Raw genomic sequence first — 14,203 nt, forward strand, 5'->3', positions numbered from 1 at the left:
CCCCCATTTATCCAGTCTCCCCCCCGCCCACCCCCCCCCCCCCCGCCCTTTTGACAACTTTGCGCCCCCCCCCCCCCTTCCTCCTCTTTATCAGTAACATACAGGAGTTGCTGTTTGCTTAAATTCTGGTGGTGGGACAGGTTCATCTTCTCTTCGACGTTCCCTTTCATCAGTAATTTGTTGTACCACTCACATTTGATGAAGTCCCCTCCTGACTGTCAGCTTCCCTGTTTAGAACAATTTCATTTCCTATATGAAGTTTTATTAATTCATATCTTAAAATGTGGCTTGTCTCACACACACACACACACACACACACACACACACACACACATAAACAGAAAAAGAAAGCCTCCCTCCTCATAGCATTAGCCAACTTCGGAACTGAATTTAAAGTATCAAGTATATCAGTGGGTCTCGTGGATGGATGCAGAAATAAAGCTCCTTGACCCGAGTTTCTTGATCATAAACATGGGAACTTACTATATGTAGTAGAAGGAACGGTAGAGTACAGATTTGGTGGCCTGGCTTCCAGTCCTAATTTTTGTAGCTAGAAGTGTAACTATAAGCAAACTAGTATGTAAAATGAGGGGGTTGGACTAGGCAGAGGGAGAGCAGTAGCTGAATCCCCTAATGCGGGCTGACCCCCTGCACAGCTCCCTTCTCCACCACACAATTCCGGTCACTACTCCCTTCCATGACTCCTCCAGGTGTAGGGGTGGGAACAGCACCCCACTGTTACTCACCCCACAGTATAGCACTGGACCCTATTCTTCTCCTATATCCTGCCTTCATGGGAGTCCCCCAGTTGCCAAATTTGAGGATGTCATCTTTTTTTCCGCATGAAATACTGACTGGCTGAAAGGCTAATGGGGGAGTAAAGGAAGGAGGAAGCCGGAATGCCCATTGGTATTTTCTAGTGACTGCATAGTAAAACTCTGGAAGACACATGAGAACTAATGGAAGTAGCTACCTGGTGTGTGGGGAGAAATGGGGCAGCGGGACTAGGCCCGTTGAGGGGAGGGAGAGGGAGGGAGATTTTTCACACTTTACCTTTCTATATTGTTGCTTTTTAAACTGGTGGACTTCTTTGTCACCAGATTGTGCATTGGTTGTGTTCCTTTTACTTTTCTGATTCTGTGTTGTGATGCTGTGTTCCTCTGGGGAAAAAACGTGCATACAGTGTGTCCCCAAGAAATGTAACACTGTAATAGTGTTACACTATAACAGCTGATGGCTCAACTTTGAAAATGAAGTGTATTGTAATAAACACTGCCTTTATAATTATTCAAAGTGTGTGTACATTTTGGGGGACCTATATTACCTACTCCAAAAATTAATTTTTTTAAAAATGAGGACTCATGCCCTTAATCTGCCTTTAAACATCACAACTTTATTTCAGGAGGGACAGTGAGGGATTCAGTGGATTATTTCAAGATGAGCTTTCTATTGCCCAAGCTGACTAGCAAAAAAGAAGTCGACGAGGCAATAAAGAGCACTGCAGAGAAGGTGTTGGTTCTCAGGTTTGGGAGAGACGAGGATCCTGTCTGTCTGCAACTAGATGACATTGTAAGTAAATATTTAAAATAAATTTTTTTTTTAATCTATACATTCTTACTTCAACATCTGCCAAGTCCATGCAGGAACGCAGGCAGGGTCTGGGATGGAGCTGTTCAGTTGTTAGTATGCTTTCATAAGAGCTGAACCCCTAAACCTGTGAATGTGCCGAATCTGTGCTGGATGTCCTTCCCCTCTAGCAGCTGTCCAAGCTCCACTTCACCAACAAGGCAGTGAAAGACCCGAAACATTATGAATAAGCATCTGTGAGCATTAGCTCACAACACTGGCTTCATTACGACTACTGTTCCCAAGGGGAGAAATGAATGCCAGAGAGGTCAAGTGACGTCCCACAGGCACAGAACCACGAAATTGCAGAGCGGGGGTTTGAACTCTGTTTTCTCTGCCTGCAAATCTGCTTTACTAGTGTGCTGCTCTAGCGTGCGCCCGATGATGATCTCTGACTTCACCACCCGTCTTCACACTCCGGTGAATAGGAAGGGCAGTTTGGGACAGAATAGGTTTATTCTTGTGTCTGTTTATTATGGTGAGAGACTCACTCCAGAACTAAGACCTCTGTTCTATTGCTGATGTCACTGTTATGTCACTATTATGTTTATTATGGAGAGAGACCTACCTACCCCACTATTTCTATTGCTGACATCACTCTATGGATGGAGTGTAAGAATCCTCATTATCGAGATTAAATATGAGTATGTGATGTGTTACTCTATGGGGTAAGGGCCAGAGGATTATACCTCAGCTGTAGGGAGGAAGGACTACCACTGGAGATCAAGAGCACAGACTCTGAAGCCAAGCTCCCTCAGTTCAGATCCACACCTGACTGCCTACTAGCTGTGTGTCCAGGGGCAGATTACCTCCCTAGGCCTCGGTTCCTCACCTATGAAATGGGGACTGTTAGAGTGCGTACCTCATAGGAACGTTGTAGGATTAAATGAGTTAAAAGTGGAAAGCAGTTAGGGTAGCACATAATAGTGCCATGTAAGTGTGTGCTTTTATATATATATAACATTTATGTGGAGATTATAAGGAAAAACGTTTGGGGGAATTTCGATGTCTGTAGTACATATTTATGAGTTGTTATGTTTTTGCTTTAAGTGAGCATGGATTTTATAAATCCATAAAAAGTTCATAAAAACTTTACAATCAAAAGTAGAACAAAAATGAAGGAATATATTCACATAATTTATCCAGGGCCCTCTGATAACTCTGCCAATAGTGATTCAGGCTGAATGATAAAGTTACACTGTCTAATGTGGAACTCAAACAGGCTGGATTCTTGGCCCAGGAATTTTTTAAAACAGAATATTCTATTAAAACGTTTTGTAGCAGAAACATTGGTTTCATGTTGCAACCTACATCTCTCTCCTCATTTGCAGCTTTCTAAGACCTCTTCTGACTTGAGTAAAATGGCTGCTATATATCTGGTGGATGTGGACCAAACTCCAGTCTATACACACTATTTCGACATCAGTTATATTCCATCTACTGTGTTTTTCTTCAATGGGCAGCATATGAAAGTGGATTATGGGTAAGTTATGCTGACATGAAGCTATAATAGTCGATAAGTTTCCTTTTCAGCAGTTTCGGTAACTTACCTATTTGCATGCAGTGGTGGCTAGGTGAGTCTTCTATTGATACTGTCTCTTCAACAGATACTCTAATTTTTTTATGTGCAACTTGGTGCAAAATGAGTATTTTGGCATGATTGGCAAATTTTAATTTCCTACTTAAGTATGTAAGAATAGTATAGGCTATGAAGCACTAATCATCCTTCAGCCTTGAAAATATCAAACCACTTTCTTACAAGTTCCCCAGGGATTTCATTTAAAACAAAATGTCATTCTTAAACTTTTAGGACTGATAGTTTGCATTTATAAAAGAAGTACTCCTTTCAGCAAACTAAGACATGCTCCTCCCTTGCCAAGTTTCCTGTCTTCTGCCAGGAAAGAAGTTATTCTTTTGTTGAAGTTATTCTTCAACAAAGCCTGTCAAGTATAAGTAACATGAAGTCTTCTGTAATGCCTTCTGCCCAATCAGCATCCCAGTATTTAATATTTATATTGAAAATATTCATAATTTTTATTTTTTCTTAATGTGGTTGAGATATCCTCTTTGTCTAGATCTTTGTAACTGCTTTGTCATTATTAGTTTGAAAGGTGTAAAATGCTTTTAAGTGTTTTAAATGTTCTAAAGGTAGAATATGGTTCATTTAAGTATTAATTTGCTGTAATCTTTTCAGAAGGCGAATTCCCAAATATGACCTCTGTCAAGACATTTAGCACATCAACTACCATGACATTACATACCAAACACCTTATAAGTGTGTAAAAATTTTAATCCAGCAATTGCATTTCCAGGAATTTATTTGAAGAAAAGTAATTCTGAAAGTGGGCAAAATTGGCTCTAGGGATACTTATTTCATCATTGTTTAGGAAACAAAATACTTAGAATTTAGATGCCCACAAAGGGATACTAGATACCAATTGACTCTGATGTTGTAGATGCATGGTTAACTTTGAACGAAGCATATGTTTTTTAAAAACCACATTGCAAAATAGAATGTGTGATATAATTCCCATTACTGTGAAAAAAAATGCACATAGAGACACATATACGTACGTATGATTGGAGGGATGTACACCAAAATGTGGCAACTTTTTTTGTCTTGAAAAATTTCTGCAATGAACATACTTGATGTTCAAAATAGTGAAGGAAAAAAAGGAAGAAGGAAAGAAATTAGTACCCACTACTCAGAAATGGAAGTGACTGGAACTTGGAGACCACGACTAGGGCTTTGCACGGTGCCTCGCCAAACACAACAACAATGAAACAAGCTATGCCCACACCAGTTCTCAGGGAATTGTACTTGAGAATGAGTTGAGAAATGGTTAAAATACATTTTGAGCAGAAGCTTTTCATATGCTAGAGCTTACGTGCTATTCCATGCCCACAGCTCTGGTTTTAGTCGTATATCAAATGGGCCCTGTAATTGCAAATGGAAAAATCATTGTTGGGCCTATGGCTAAAGTCTCCCTTACAGCAAGAGCTACTGTTCGTTTTGTTTGCCCTGAAGGTCTTCAGCAAGTAAATATTCAAAGTTCTGAGCCAGGTTGTTTCTCTTCTGTGCTACCTAGGTCTCCAGATCACACTAAATTTGTGGGAAGTTTCAAAACCAAACAAGACTTCATAGATTTGATTGAAGTAATTTATCGAGGAGCAATGAGGGGAAAACTTATTGTCCAAAGTCCAATTGATCCCAAGAATATTCCCAAATATGACCTTCTCTATCAAGACATTTAGCACATTAACTACCGTCAAAGCTGAAGAGAAAGGCCCTTCTCGGAACGGTACGCGAAGGCAGCTGTGCTGTTTTCCGGATCCTTCGGAAAGGTGCTCAGCATCCCAGTGGAGAGAGGTTTGACTCATATAGAACATACTGGCCTGAGTGGAAGACCCGCGGGACTGTGATGACCTGGGGAGCCTACGTGTTTATTCCCCACAAACCTCAGAGCAGTCGAGTCAACTGTGGTCAGTTTCCCTGCATGATTTGTTTGACTTTTCTTTATATTGTGCTTTTCTTTATCTCTTAACATAATACAGAATTTTCCTAAACATTGGCTAGAACAATTTGATTTAACTATATTTATTTGACACACAAGTAAAATGGAAAGAGCAAAAATACTTATTTTCTACTCTATATGTACATACACACACCTCTTTCTCACCCTCAACCTTGCCCATTCCTCCACTCACATATTTCTATTACTCATGCTCTCTGATCTCCAGTCCTAATTATCCCAGTTTCTCTTGGAATGAATAATTCTCCACTGATAGCAGGCAAGTTTGGTTTATTTTGGAACCTTCCTGGTTCACACTTCGAAAACAGTGTCCTGGTTTGCAAATTTACTAGCTTTTGTGCTATTAAATTACCCAGGAAGTGAGACTTGAACCTTTACCATCCAGCACCCAATTTGAGCTAAACAAAGAATTAACTACCCTTAGCAAGTAGGAACAGAGCTCTCCCAGAAGTCAGAGTTCCACCTCTTCCTGAGACAAAACTGCTTCAAGGGCTCATGACTAGAGAGAATCAGGATTGTTAGAAAGCGTAGGGGCTGCTCTCCCCACTTGGAGGAAACCTACTCTCTACAGGAGTCTGCATTCTTGTCATATTTAGCTTGTTAATACTAATAAAGGAAGAGAGCCAAAGGGAAGCCAGACATTGGAAGCATGGTCATCTGGGCAGCTTTGCCAGGAAACTACAGGTTCACGCTCCCCAGGGAACCACCATGCCATTCCCTGCAGATCACGGGAAAGGATCAAACAAAAGGGGAGGTGGACAGACAAAGGGGGAGATGGGCGCCTGTGCAGTGAAGTCGGTGATGTAGGGGAAGTGCTTATCTGTCAGTCTAGCCTGGGGAGCAATGGATTGGCTAGGAGGGTGGAGCCACCACAAGTGCACAAAATCTTGGAAGGTTAAAATCCCCAAAGAGTTCCTTCTCTCTTGCTCTTGCTTGCTCTCTTGCTCCATGACCCACGCTTGCCCGTGCCTTCGCCTGTTCGCTCTCCATTGCTGTGGCCTTAAGCAGCTGAGTGGCCTCTGGCTATGCAGATTCGCACACAGCGGACTACAGCTAGGAGCACAAGCTAAGCAAGCCGGATGCTGGACTGGACTTTAATATGGAGCAGGAACTCTGGTCAGTGGCCTTCATTCTGGCCCTGCTGAAGACAAGATTGGACTTCTTCCACAGCGAGACGGACAGAGATGGGACCTTGGAGGAGAACCCCCTTAATTTTACATCATTAACACAGCTTTCCAGGAAACCTCATCCTCTCGCAGGGACCTCGGGAAATTTTTTCCTCGCAGCACCCCAAGAACTCCACTTCCACCGATAACAAACGCAAGCCATCTGAGTTTTCCATTTCACAAAGAAATGCTCTTCAGGGACTCCCATAAGCTCTTTTTCTAACTGAACTCTTCTGCTATAAACCTTTAGTACATTGCCCAGCCAGCATGGCTCAGTGGTTGAACATCGACTAGGAGATAACAGTTCAATTCCTGGTCCCAACAAATAACCAAGTTTCGGGCCATCCCCAGTGCGGGCACGCAGGAGGCAGCCGATAAATGATTCTCTCTCATCATTGATGATTCTGTCTCTCCCTCCCTCTCTGAAATCAATAAAAAACTTTTTATAAAAATAAGGATGCAGCAAGGAGCTCAGTGTTTGTATTCAGACAGACCTAGATTCAAGGTTTGGCCTTGCTACTTAATAGCTGCGTAACCTTAAGCAAATCGCGTAACTTCTCAGAGTCTGTGTTCCCTGTCTGTAAAACAAGGGTAATGATGACCTTTCTGAGAGCTGCCTCAGTAGGCACTCTGTCAGTGAGTGTGACTGGCAGTGGGACAGTTTGTACCACCATAGGGCTTTCCAGTCGGCCTGCAGTGTTTTCTGACACATTCCCAGTACACGCTGTGCCACTTGGCTGCTGCTATACCATAAAGGAAAGGATAAAAAGGTCCAACCCCCCTGCCCCCCCCCCAAAAAAAAAAACACAGAAATGAGTAAAAAGAAAGCTCTTTATTGTTTGCCTTAGACATGCAGGGCTGGAGCCCATTGGTTTCACACCAGCTTTTATCCCTCCACCCCCATCCAGTTTCCCCTCTTCCAGAGTGAAATCTAGCACACGTTAGTTGTCGGCCGTGGTTTTCTGAATCCAGTCCAGGATGGAGAGCACCTTCACATACACACCGTACTCGGCCACACTACAGCTCTTATCAAAGCTCAGGATTCCCGCCGCATACCAGGTGTCGTCATCAGTGTCATGGACAGCAAAGGCGCTGCCAGCATCCCCAAAGCAGGTGTCCTCCTCGTACTTGGTCAGGCCAGCGCAGAAGGTGTGCTCATTCAGTATGGGCTGCACCCCCACAGGGCTCTTGGGCTCCTTCTTTTCGGGCACTGTGCTCTTTTCATAGTGCCGCACACAGTTGTCCTTGTCAGCCACAGGCAGCATGACGTACTTCAGGAGCTGGGTGAAGTTAAAGTTGGCGTTTCGTCCCCAGCCAGACACATAACCCATGCGATTCACTTCCGCATAATCTTTTGAAGGTAGGCAGATGGGCATTACTTTCTCACCAACGGGCACCTTCTGTTTGAGTTTAATGAGCCCGATGTCGACCTCGCTGTAGTTAGGGTGGAGAATCACCTTCTCAATCTCCACAAGCTGCTGCTTCCCCAAATAGAGTCTTAAGGTAGGGGCAATATCTTTTGCTTTTGCACCTTCCTCATGACCCAGGAAGAGATTCTTAGCCGTGGTCAGCAGCCATTGCTCGCTGATGAGTGTGGCCCCCGAGGTGAGGTTATGATGCGAAATCATCTTGGCCTGCCAGGGAAAGCTGTCTTTGGCATCCACCGAGCCACCCAGGATCCGCTGGACCTGATCTACCGGGTTCTTGGGCTTCCCGCACACTGTCAAGGAGAGCAAGGAAATCATGAGAAACTCGAGAATCTCCCCGTCTGGGAGGGGGGAAAGCTTCGGCTGTCACTGCGGTCTACATGATCATTGTTCATCTCTTCCGAGCCAGGCATGTTTACACGCTTTGCTTTACCATCTGTCCTCTTGTTTCCAGTGTTTACCGTCGGTTGTTTCTATCGCTAAGGCAGAGCTCCATTACTGCTTTCCTAACTCACCAAAGAAACAACGCTGAGATTGAGAAACCCTGGCTGATGAGCTGTATGTATATTCAACAGTTTGTCACAACAAGGACATGTCCACCATTCCTTGAAATTCATTATAACTCATTCTCTCTGAATAAAGAGGGATCTATAGTAGCATTGGCCAGAACTCAGATACTGCAATTAATACAAGGCAGGTTAGCAGTTCCACACCACTAATAGCAGAAGAGGGCAGGCAAAACCCTCCTGTTCCAAGAGGGAAAAAGACCAATAGCTCTTCCTAATGACAAGAAACAGAAGCCCTATCCATCCAGCCTTCTGTCATCCTTCCCTGGATTAGGGTTAGTTACGTCCTCCCTGATAATTCTTCCTGGAGCTGGCTTTACCCTGGGACCCTGGCTCTCTGGGTGGGTTGTCTGTACACTTAGGGTCTCCGGACGTCCTGGGGGCAGTGTATACAGTGGGTTACGTCAATGCCCTGCAGGCCTGAATAAGCAGGAACCTTAGTGAACTTTTTAAGGGAATCATCACCTAACTGCTCAGTTCCCTGCCAGCCATTTGTGGTTCTCCCTGGTCCCAGGTCTTGGCTTTCGTATGCTCAGGAGAAGCCACACAGGAGGGGCATGTGCCTCTAGGACATTCCGACCAATATCCCTGCCCAAGCACTGAACCCTCAACGCCTGTCCTTGGTCTGCTTCCCTGGCCCTCAGCTTCCTACCTGCTTCACACTCAGGAAGCTTCTCTCCAATGGCCTTGTTTGTCCACTTCTTCTCACTGTTTAAGGTGTACACTCCTGCAACAAAAGGAAAGAGATGAGCCAAAGGAGAAACTCAGTCTGGACCTAGTGTGGGAGAGAAGGTATTTAAAGAAAAAAATTAGAAAAGGAGAAGGAAGGTGAGGGAGGGGCAGGGGAGAGGAGGAAGGGAGGATCACTGTTCTAGAAGCCAAGTGCTGGGCCCTAGTGAAGCCCAGCAGGACAGAACCGTGGTCATGGTGAGGCCATGCAGGGTGGGATCAGGCTCCAAATCCTGCCTTTACCTCTTGCTGGCTACCTGACCTCTCTGTGCCTCAGTTTCCTCATCAGCAAGTAATAATAATAGCATCTTTGTAGAGGGGTATTATGAAGACTAAGTGAGCAAATAAATGTAAAGCACTTACAACAGTGCCAGGAAGGTAAGGACTTCCAGTGTCATCACCATCACCATTGTTGGTTCTTTTGCCACATCCTTTGCCAGACCTACATGTAGATCTCACTCTGATGGGTAGGCTATGTGGCATCCCGTACCCTTAACAAAAGACAAAGCTTGAGGCTGAGCAAAGTTAATTTGCCCAAAAGGCCACAGCACTGGGACAAAACCCCTTATTACAATCTGCATCTCTTGGCTCTGAGGATAACCCATGAATTTCCTAGCCAGTCACCCTGACCCCACTCATCATGGAAATGCCAGGATGAGGAGGGCACAGGGACACTTGTCCAGGTCTTACCATCGCCTTCAGTGCGCAGCCTGTAGTAGGTCTTACACTGATAGCGAACCAAGTGCTCCACGTAGCCATTTGCAACCTCAGGGGCCTTTGGGCAGCTGTCATCTGCAAAGAAAAACAGGAAGAGGAGGTTAATATTCAGAAATGGCTCTCAGAGACCCATGAAAAGTCAGATGAGAGGAAGCTGCTCTGTACGTCAACCTTCCTCCATCCCAAGTGGAAGCCATGCAGTGGGCAATCTTTCCTTATTTCTGGCTGGCTCCCCAAGGTTTTAACACTAGTGAAAGGCCAGCGAGTAGGATGAGAAGAGGGTATCTGGGTCTCCTGAAGAAAGGGTGCAGATCTCACAGGGTCAGCCACAACAGGCGCTGGGGTGCACAGCGTCTGCCCAACCCAAAGACCTACCTGCATTTTCTGTGTTCTCGCTGACCGTGTCCACTGCAAAAAGCTGCCCCCAGAGCAGGAGGGTGACGACAGTTCCCAGGGCGCTGCAGAGAGAAGACAGGAAGGAGTGCAAAGCTGCTCTCCCTGCTTCACCCTTTCACCCCCCACACACACCTCCCTCCCTTTAGGCAGCCAGGAAATAAAACAGCCACATGCAAGCACTGGGACCCACCGAATACATCCTTTACAGCTTCCCAGTTCCCCCAGGCCCAGCAAGCTCTCTGCTGCTGGGAATTCTCCATAAGCCTCAGACAGGAGCCACCAAGATAGGAAGGCACACGGGTGTGTGGGCCTCAATTCCGGCAGCATTCGGAAGCATTAATCTAGTAATACCTGAGCTCTCCCGCAAGGAGAAGCTTCCCTTGGGCGCCTCCGGAGTGCCAGGCTACGAGGACACTCAGATAAAATGTGGACTGCGAAGCCGGGAACGTGGGGATTGACTGTGCCAGTCTCTCCACTTCTCAAAATTCGCCATAAGGAAAGGGCTTTAAATATTTCATTTAAAATACTTATATAGTGTGTGTCTTATTTTGTGATCATTTGTCTTCGTGAAATGGTCTATCAAACCCCAAAATGCCAGCAGGTTCCCTGGAGGGTAACGGGCTCCCTGACAGCAGAGCGGACACGGGCATCGGTGCACAGGCCACACCTGCCAGTTACTCATCTCACTGTCAGATGTCAGCTCCTCGGGATTGCTTGCTTAAGTTTCTAGTCTGGCTACTTCAACATTTCCGAAGTCTTTTTATTTTTATAAAATCGAAGTGCCTTAATTGTGTCGTCCAAATATGCCACTATTGGTCTTTCTATTACACATTTTTTAAAGGAAAAAAAATCTAATCAATACATTTAAAATCCCAGCTACTGTCATCTCCTACAAAGATGAAAACTTCACAACCTCTGCCCTAGGTGGTTTTTCTCAGTGGTTAGAGCATTGCCTGTGGACTGAAGGGTCTCAGGTTTGATTCCGGTCAAGGACACGTACCTCTGTTGCAGGCTTAATCCCTGGCCCCAGTTGGGGCACATGCAGGAGGCAACCAATCGATGTGTCTCTCTCACATTGATGTTTCTCTCTCTCTCTGTGTCTCTCCTTTCCTTTCATTCTCTCTAAAAAAAATCAATGGAAGAAATACCCTCGGGTGAGGATTAACAAAAAAAAACACACAACTTTACAACCTCAAGGAAAAAAAGATATTTCTTAAAGTAAGTCACTTCTCCTGAGAAAGACGGCAGTATCAGAAGGCATTACCTCTTATGGGTGCAGAAAAGCAGAGGACTTAACACACTGCGCCCTTCAGTTCACTATAATCTAGCCCATTTACCCTATTCCTTCGTTGTATTTTTGCATCTGTTCTGTAGGCTTGTCATGCAGCTAAGAGAGGTATGCGAAGGAGGATGAGATGAGGAACAAGAGAAAGGGAAGGAAAGTGGGCAGAGCTGTGGACTCACCGCATCTTTGGTTGGTCCTGCCTCTGGAAGAGCAGTGCTGTGGGTGCAGCTGCTGGTGCTTTTATGCCTGTAATATCTCACCCACCCCTTCCCGATGTTGTAACCCTGTGTCTACACAAGTTTGACCTTGTTAAGGACACTGGCATTTTCCAGTAACAGAGCCACAAACATCCCCGTTAAGAGTGGAGCTCTTGCCTCACGCTAGAGTTTCCCTGGTGTTCTTTTACAAACCCAAAGACACCTGGCCCCATCATGACCCCAGGTAGCTGCCAGAGCGTTTCCCGAAATCAGCCGCTGGGCGGGCTGGGGAAACAATTGATCTGCACCTCCTTGATTTGGAGGTGAAAGCACTGAAAAAAGCCCTTCTTGGGGGTTACTTCAAACCCCTACGAACACTCCTGCAACCGGGCTAAGATGGGGCTCTAATAAAGAGAGCATTTCCTTTTCAAGTATTTCCCCCCTCCTGTGTTGACATCTTCCTATTACTTCAAAGCTCTCCAACCTGAAATCAGTAAAATGTATGTATTGTCTTCTGTGATTGCTGTTTGCAAGAAAACACACAAAATAGTTAACACAATAGTGTGGACTGGCACATACCATACTCAATGGTAGTGGTTCTCATGGTTTTATAGACCAGTAATTAAGACACATAGATGAGAAGGTGTATATGCTTCAGTTAAATGTTTGCACCTGCTTATCCCAATTACTATTCAACTGAAATTAATAGCAACTCAATAAAAGATTGCTTTATTCAGTAAAAATAGGTAAGCGGGCCCTGGTTGGGTTGCTCAGTTAGTTGGAGCATAGTTCCATACATCAAAAGGTTGCAGGTTCAATTCCTGATCAGGGCACATACCTAGGTTGCAGGTTCGATCCCCAGTTGGGGCGCATAGGAAAAGCGAGCAATGGATTGATGTCTGTGTCTCACAATGATGTTTCTCTCTTTCTCTCCCTTCCTCTCTCTCGAAAAATCAATGAAAACATATCTCAGATGAGGGTTGGGGGGGGTGGTAAGTGGTTCTTAAATTAGGATGTACAAAAGAATCACTTTGGGATATTCATGGTGACACTGAGGTAATATCAAAATAATTAGAAATAGCCCTAGCTGGTTTGGCTCAGTGGATAGAGCGTTGGCCTGCGGACTGAAGGGTCCCAGGTTTAATTCCAGTCAAGGGCACATGCCTGGGTTTCGAGCTCGATCCCCAGTAGGGGGTATGCAGGAGGCAGCTGATCAGTGATTCTCATCATTGATGTTTCTATCTCTCTCCCTCTTCCTTCCTCTCTGAAATCAATAAAAATATATTTTAAAAATAATAATTAGAAACCTCACAAATGTCCATTAATAAAGGAATGTGTAAATCAGTGGTTCTCAACCTTCCTAATGCCGCAACCCTTTAATACAGTTCCTCATGTTGTGGTGACCCCCGACCATAAAATTATTTTCATTGCTACTTCATATCTGTAATTTTGCTACTGTTATGAATCATAATGTAAATATCTGATATGCAGGATGTATTTTCATTGTTACAAATTGAACATAATTAAAGCATAGTAATTAATCACAAAAACAATATGTAATTATATATGTGTTTTCCAGTGGTCTTCGGCGACCCCTGTGAAAGGGTCATTCGACTCCCAAAGGGGTCGTGACCCACAGGTTGAGAACTGCTGGTGTAAATTATGGGTGGTATATTCCTATAATGGAATATTATACAGCCATGAAAAATGAATGAACTATGAAAGAACCTGGATAATCTCATAAACATAATTTTTAAAGAATACTGCAGATTTCAGAAGACATTCAGAATGACTCCACTGTTACAGAGCTCAGAGTCAAACAAAATTTGGCAATGGATTATTAGCTATGACACCAAAATTGCAAACAACAAAAGGGGAAAAAAACAAAAGAAAAAAGTTGAGTTCATCAAAATTAAAAACTTTGATGCATCAAAGTACAATATCAGGAAAGTGAAAAGACAGTCTGTGAATGGGAGAAAATATCTGCAAATCATATATCTGATATGGATTAATATAAAGGATTCCTACAACAACAAAACAATCCAATTAAAACATGGGCAAATGATTTGAATAGACATGTCTCCAAAGAAGATGTACAAATGGCCAATGAGCACGTGAAAAGATGCTCAGCGTCACTGAATGATGTCATTAAGGAAATGCAAATAAAAGCCACAATGAGACACCACACCTACTAGATATAAGTGTTGGCAAAAATGTGGAAAAAGTGGAATTCTGATACACCATTTTACATTCCTAGTGGGAATGTAAAATGGTGTAGTTTCTGTGGAAAACAGTTAAATAGTTCCTCAAAACTCTAAACATAGCCCAGCCAGCATGGCTCAGTGGTTGAGGGTCAACCTATGAACCAGGAGGCTGTGGTTCGATTCCTGGTCCTACAGGTTGCGGGCTTGAACCCCAGTGTGGGGCAAGCAGGAGGCAGCCCATTAATGATTCTCTCTCATCATTGACGTTTCTTCTTTTTTAAAAACCTTTATTGTTGAAAGTATTACGTATGTCCCTTTTTCCCCCCATCAATCCCCTCCAGCCTACCCCAGACCCTC

General features: G+C 44.2%; 2 protein-coding genes across 5 annotated transcripts in view; one reads left to right on the forward strand and one right to left on the reverse strand.

Annotated features, from left to right (window-relative positions):
* The window catches only part of TXNL4B (thioredoxin like 4B), a 37,357-nt gene that overhangs the window by 1,113 nt on the left and 22,041 nt on the right, over window positions 1-14,203 (forward strand). For 3 of the 4 annotated variants that reach the window (XR_002829866.1, XM_023756024.1, XM_023756025.1), the window contains exons 2-3: window positions 1,403-1,569; window positions 2,958-3,109. Coding sequence is in view for 3 of the 4 variants with exons in the window: in XM_023756024.1 (XP_023611792.1) it covers window positions 1,438-1,569; window positions 2,958-3,109 (284 nt within the window). In the remaining variant the exon portion in view is untranslated. Of the gene's footprint in view, window positions 1-1,402; window positions 1,570-2,957; window positions 3,110-4,715; window positions 6,781-14,203 lie in introns of those variants that run through there. The other variant, XM_006091173.3, reaches the window with a different exon arrangement.
* LOC102438213 (haptoglobin) lies at window positions 7,139-11,685 on the reverse strand. Its single transcript, XM_006091172.3, has 5 exons — window positions 11,625-11,685; window positions 10,140-10,222; window positions 9,738-9,839; window positions 8,971-9,045; window positions 7,139-8,045 (listed from the first exon to the last, which is right to left on the reverse strand). The coding sequence occupies exons 1-5, from the start codon at window positions 11,627-11,629 to the stop codon at window positions 7,267-7,269; spliced, it is 1,044 nt and encodes a 347-aa protein (XP_006091234.1). The 5' UTR covers window positions 11,630-11,685; the 3' UTR covers window positions 7,139-7,266.

Source organism: Myotis lucifugus, unplaced genomic scaffold (assembly GCF_000147115.1).
Source record: "Myotis lucifugus unplaced genomic scaffold, Myoluc2.0 scaffold_88, whole genome shotgun sequence".
NCBI classification, from domain to species: Eukaryota; Metazoa; Chordata; class Mammalia; order Chiroptera; family Vespertilionidae; genus Myotis; species Myotis lucifugus.

Excerpts from the sequence above, each read along its gene's own strand:
- LOC102438213 (XM_006091172.3), bottom strand. Across the intron at positions 9,840-10,139 it reads CGAGAACACAGAAAATGCAG|ATGACAGCTGCCCAAAGGCC; the intron begins GTAGGTCTTTGG and ends TTTTCTTTGCAG. Across the intron at positions 8,046-8,970 it reads GCTTCCTGAGTGTGAAGCAG|TGTGCGGGAAGCCCAAGAAC; the intron begins GTAGGAAGCTGA and ends TCTCCTTGACAG.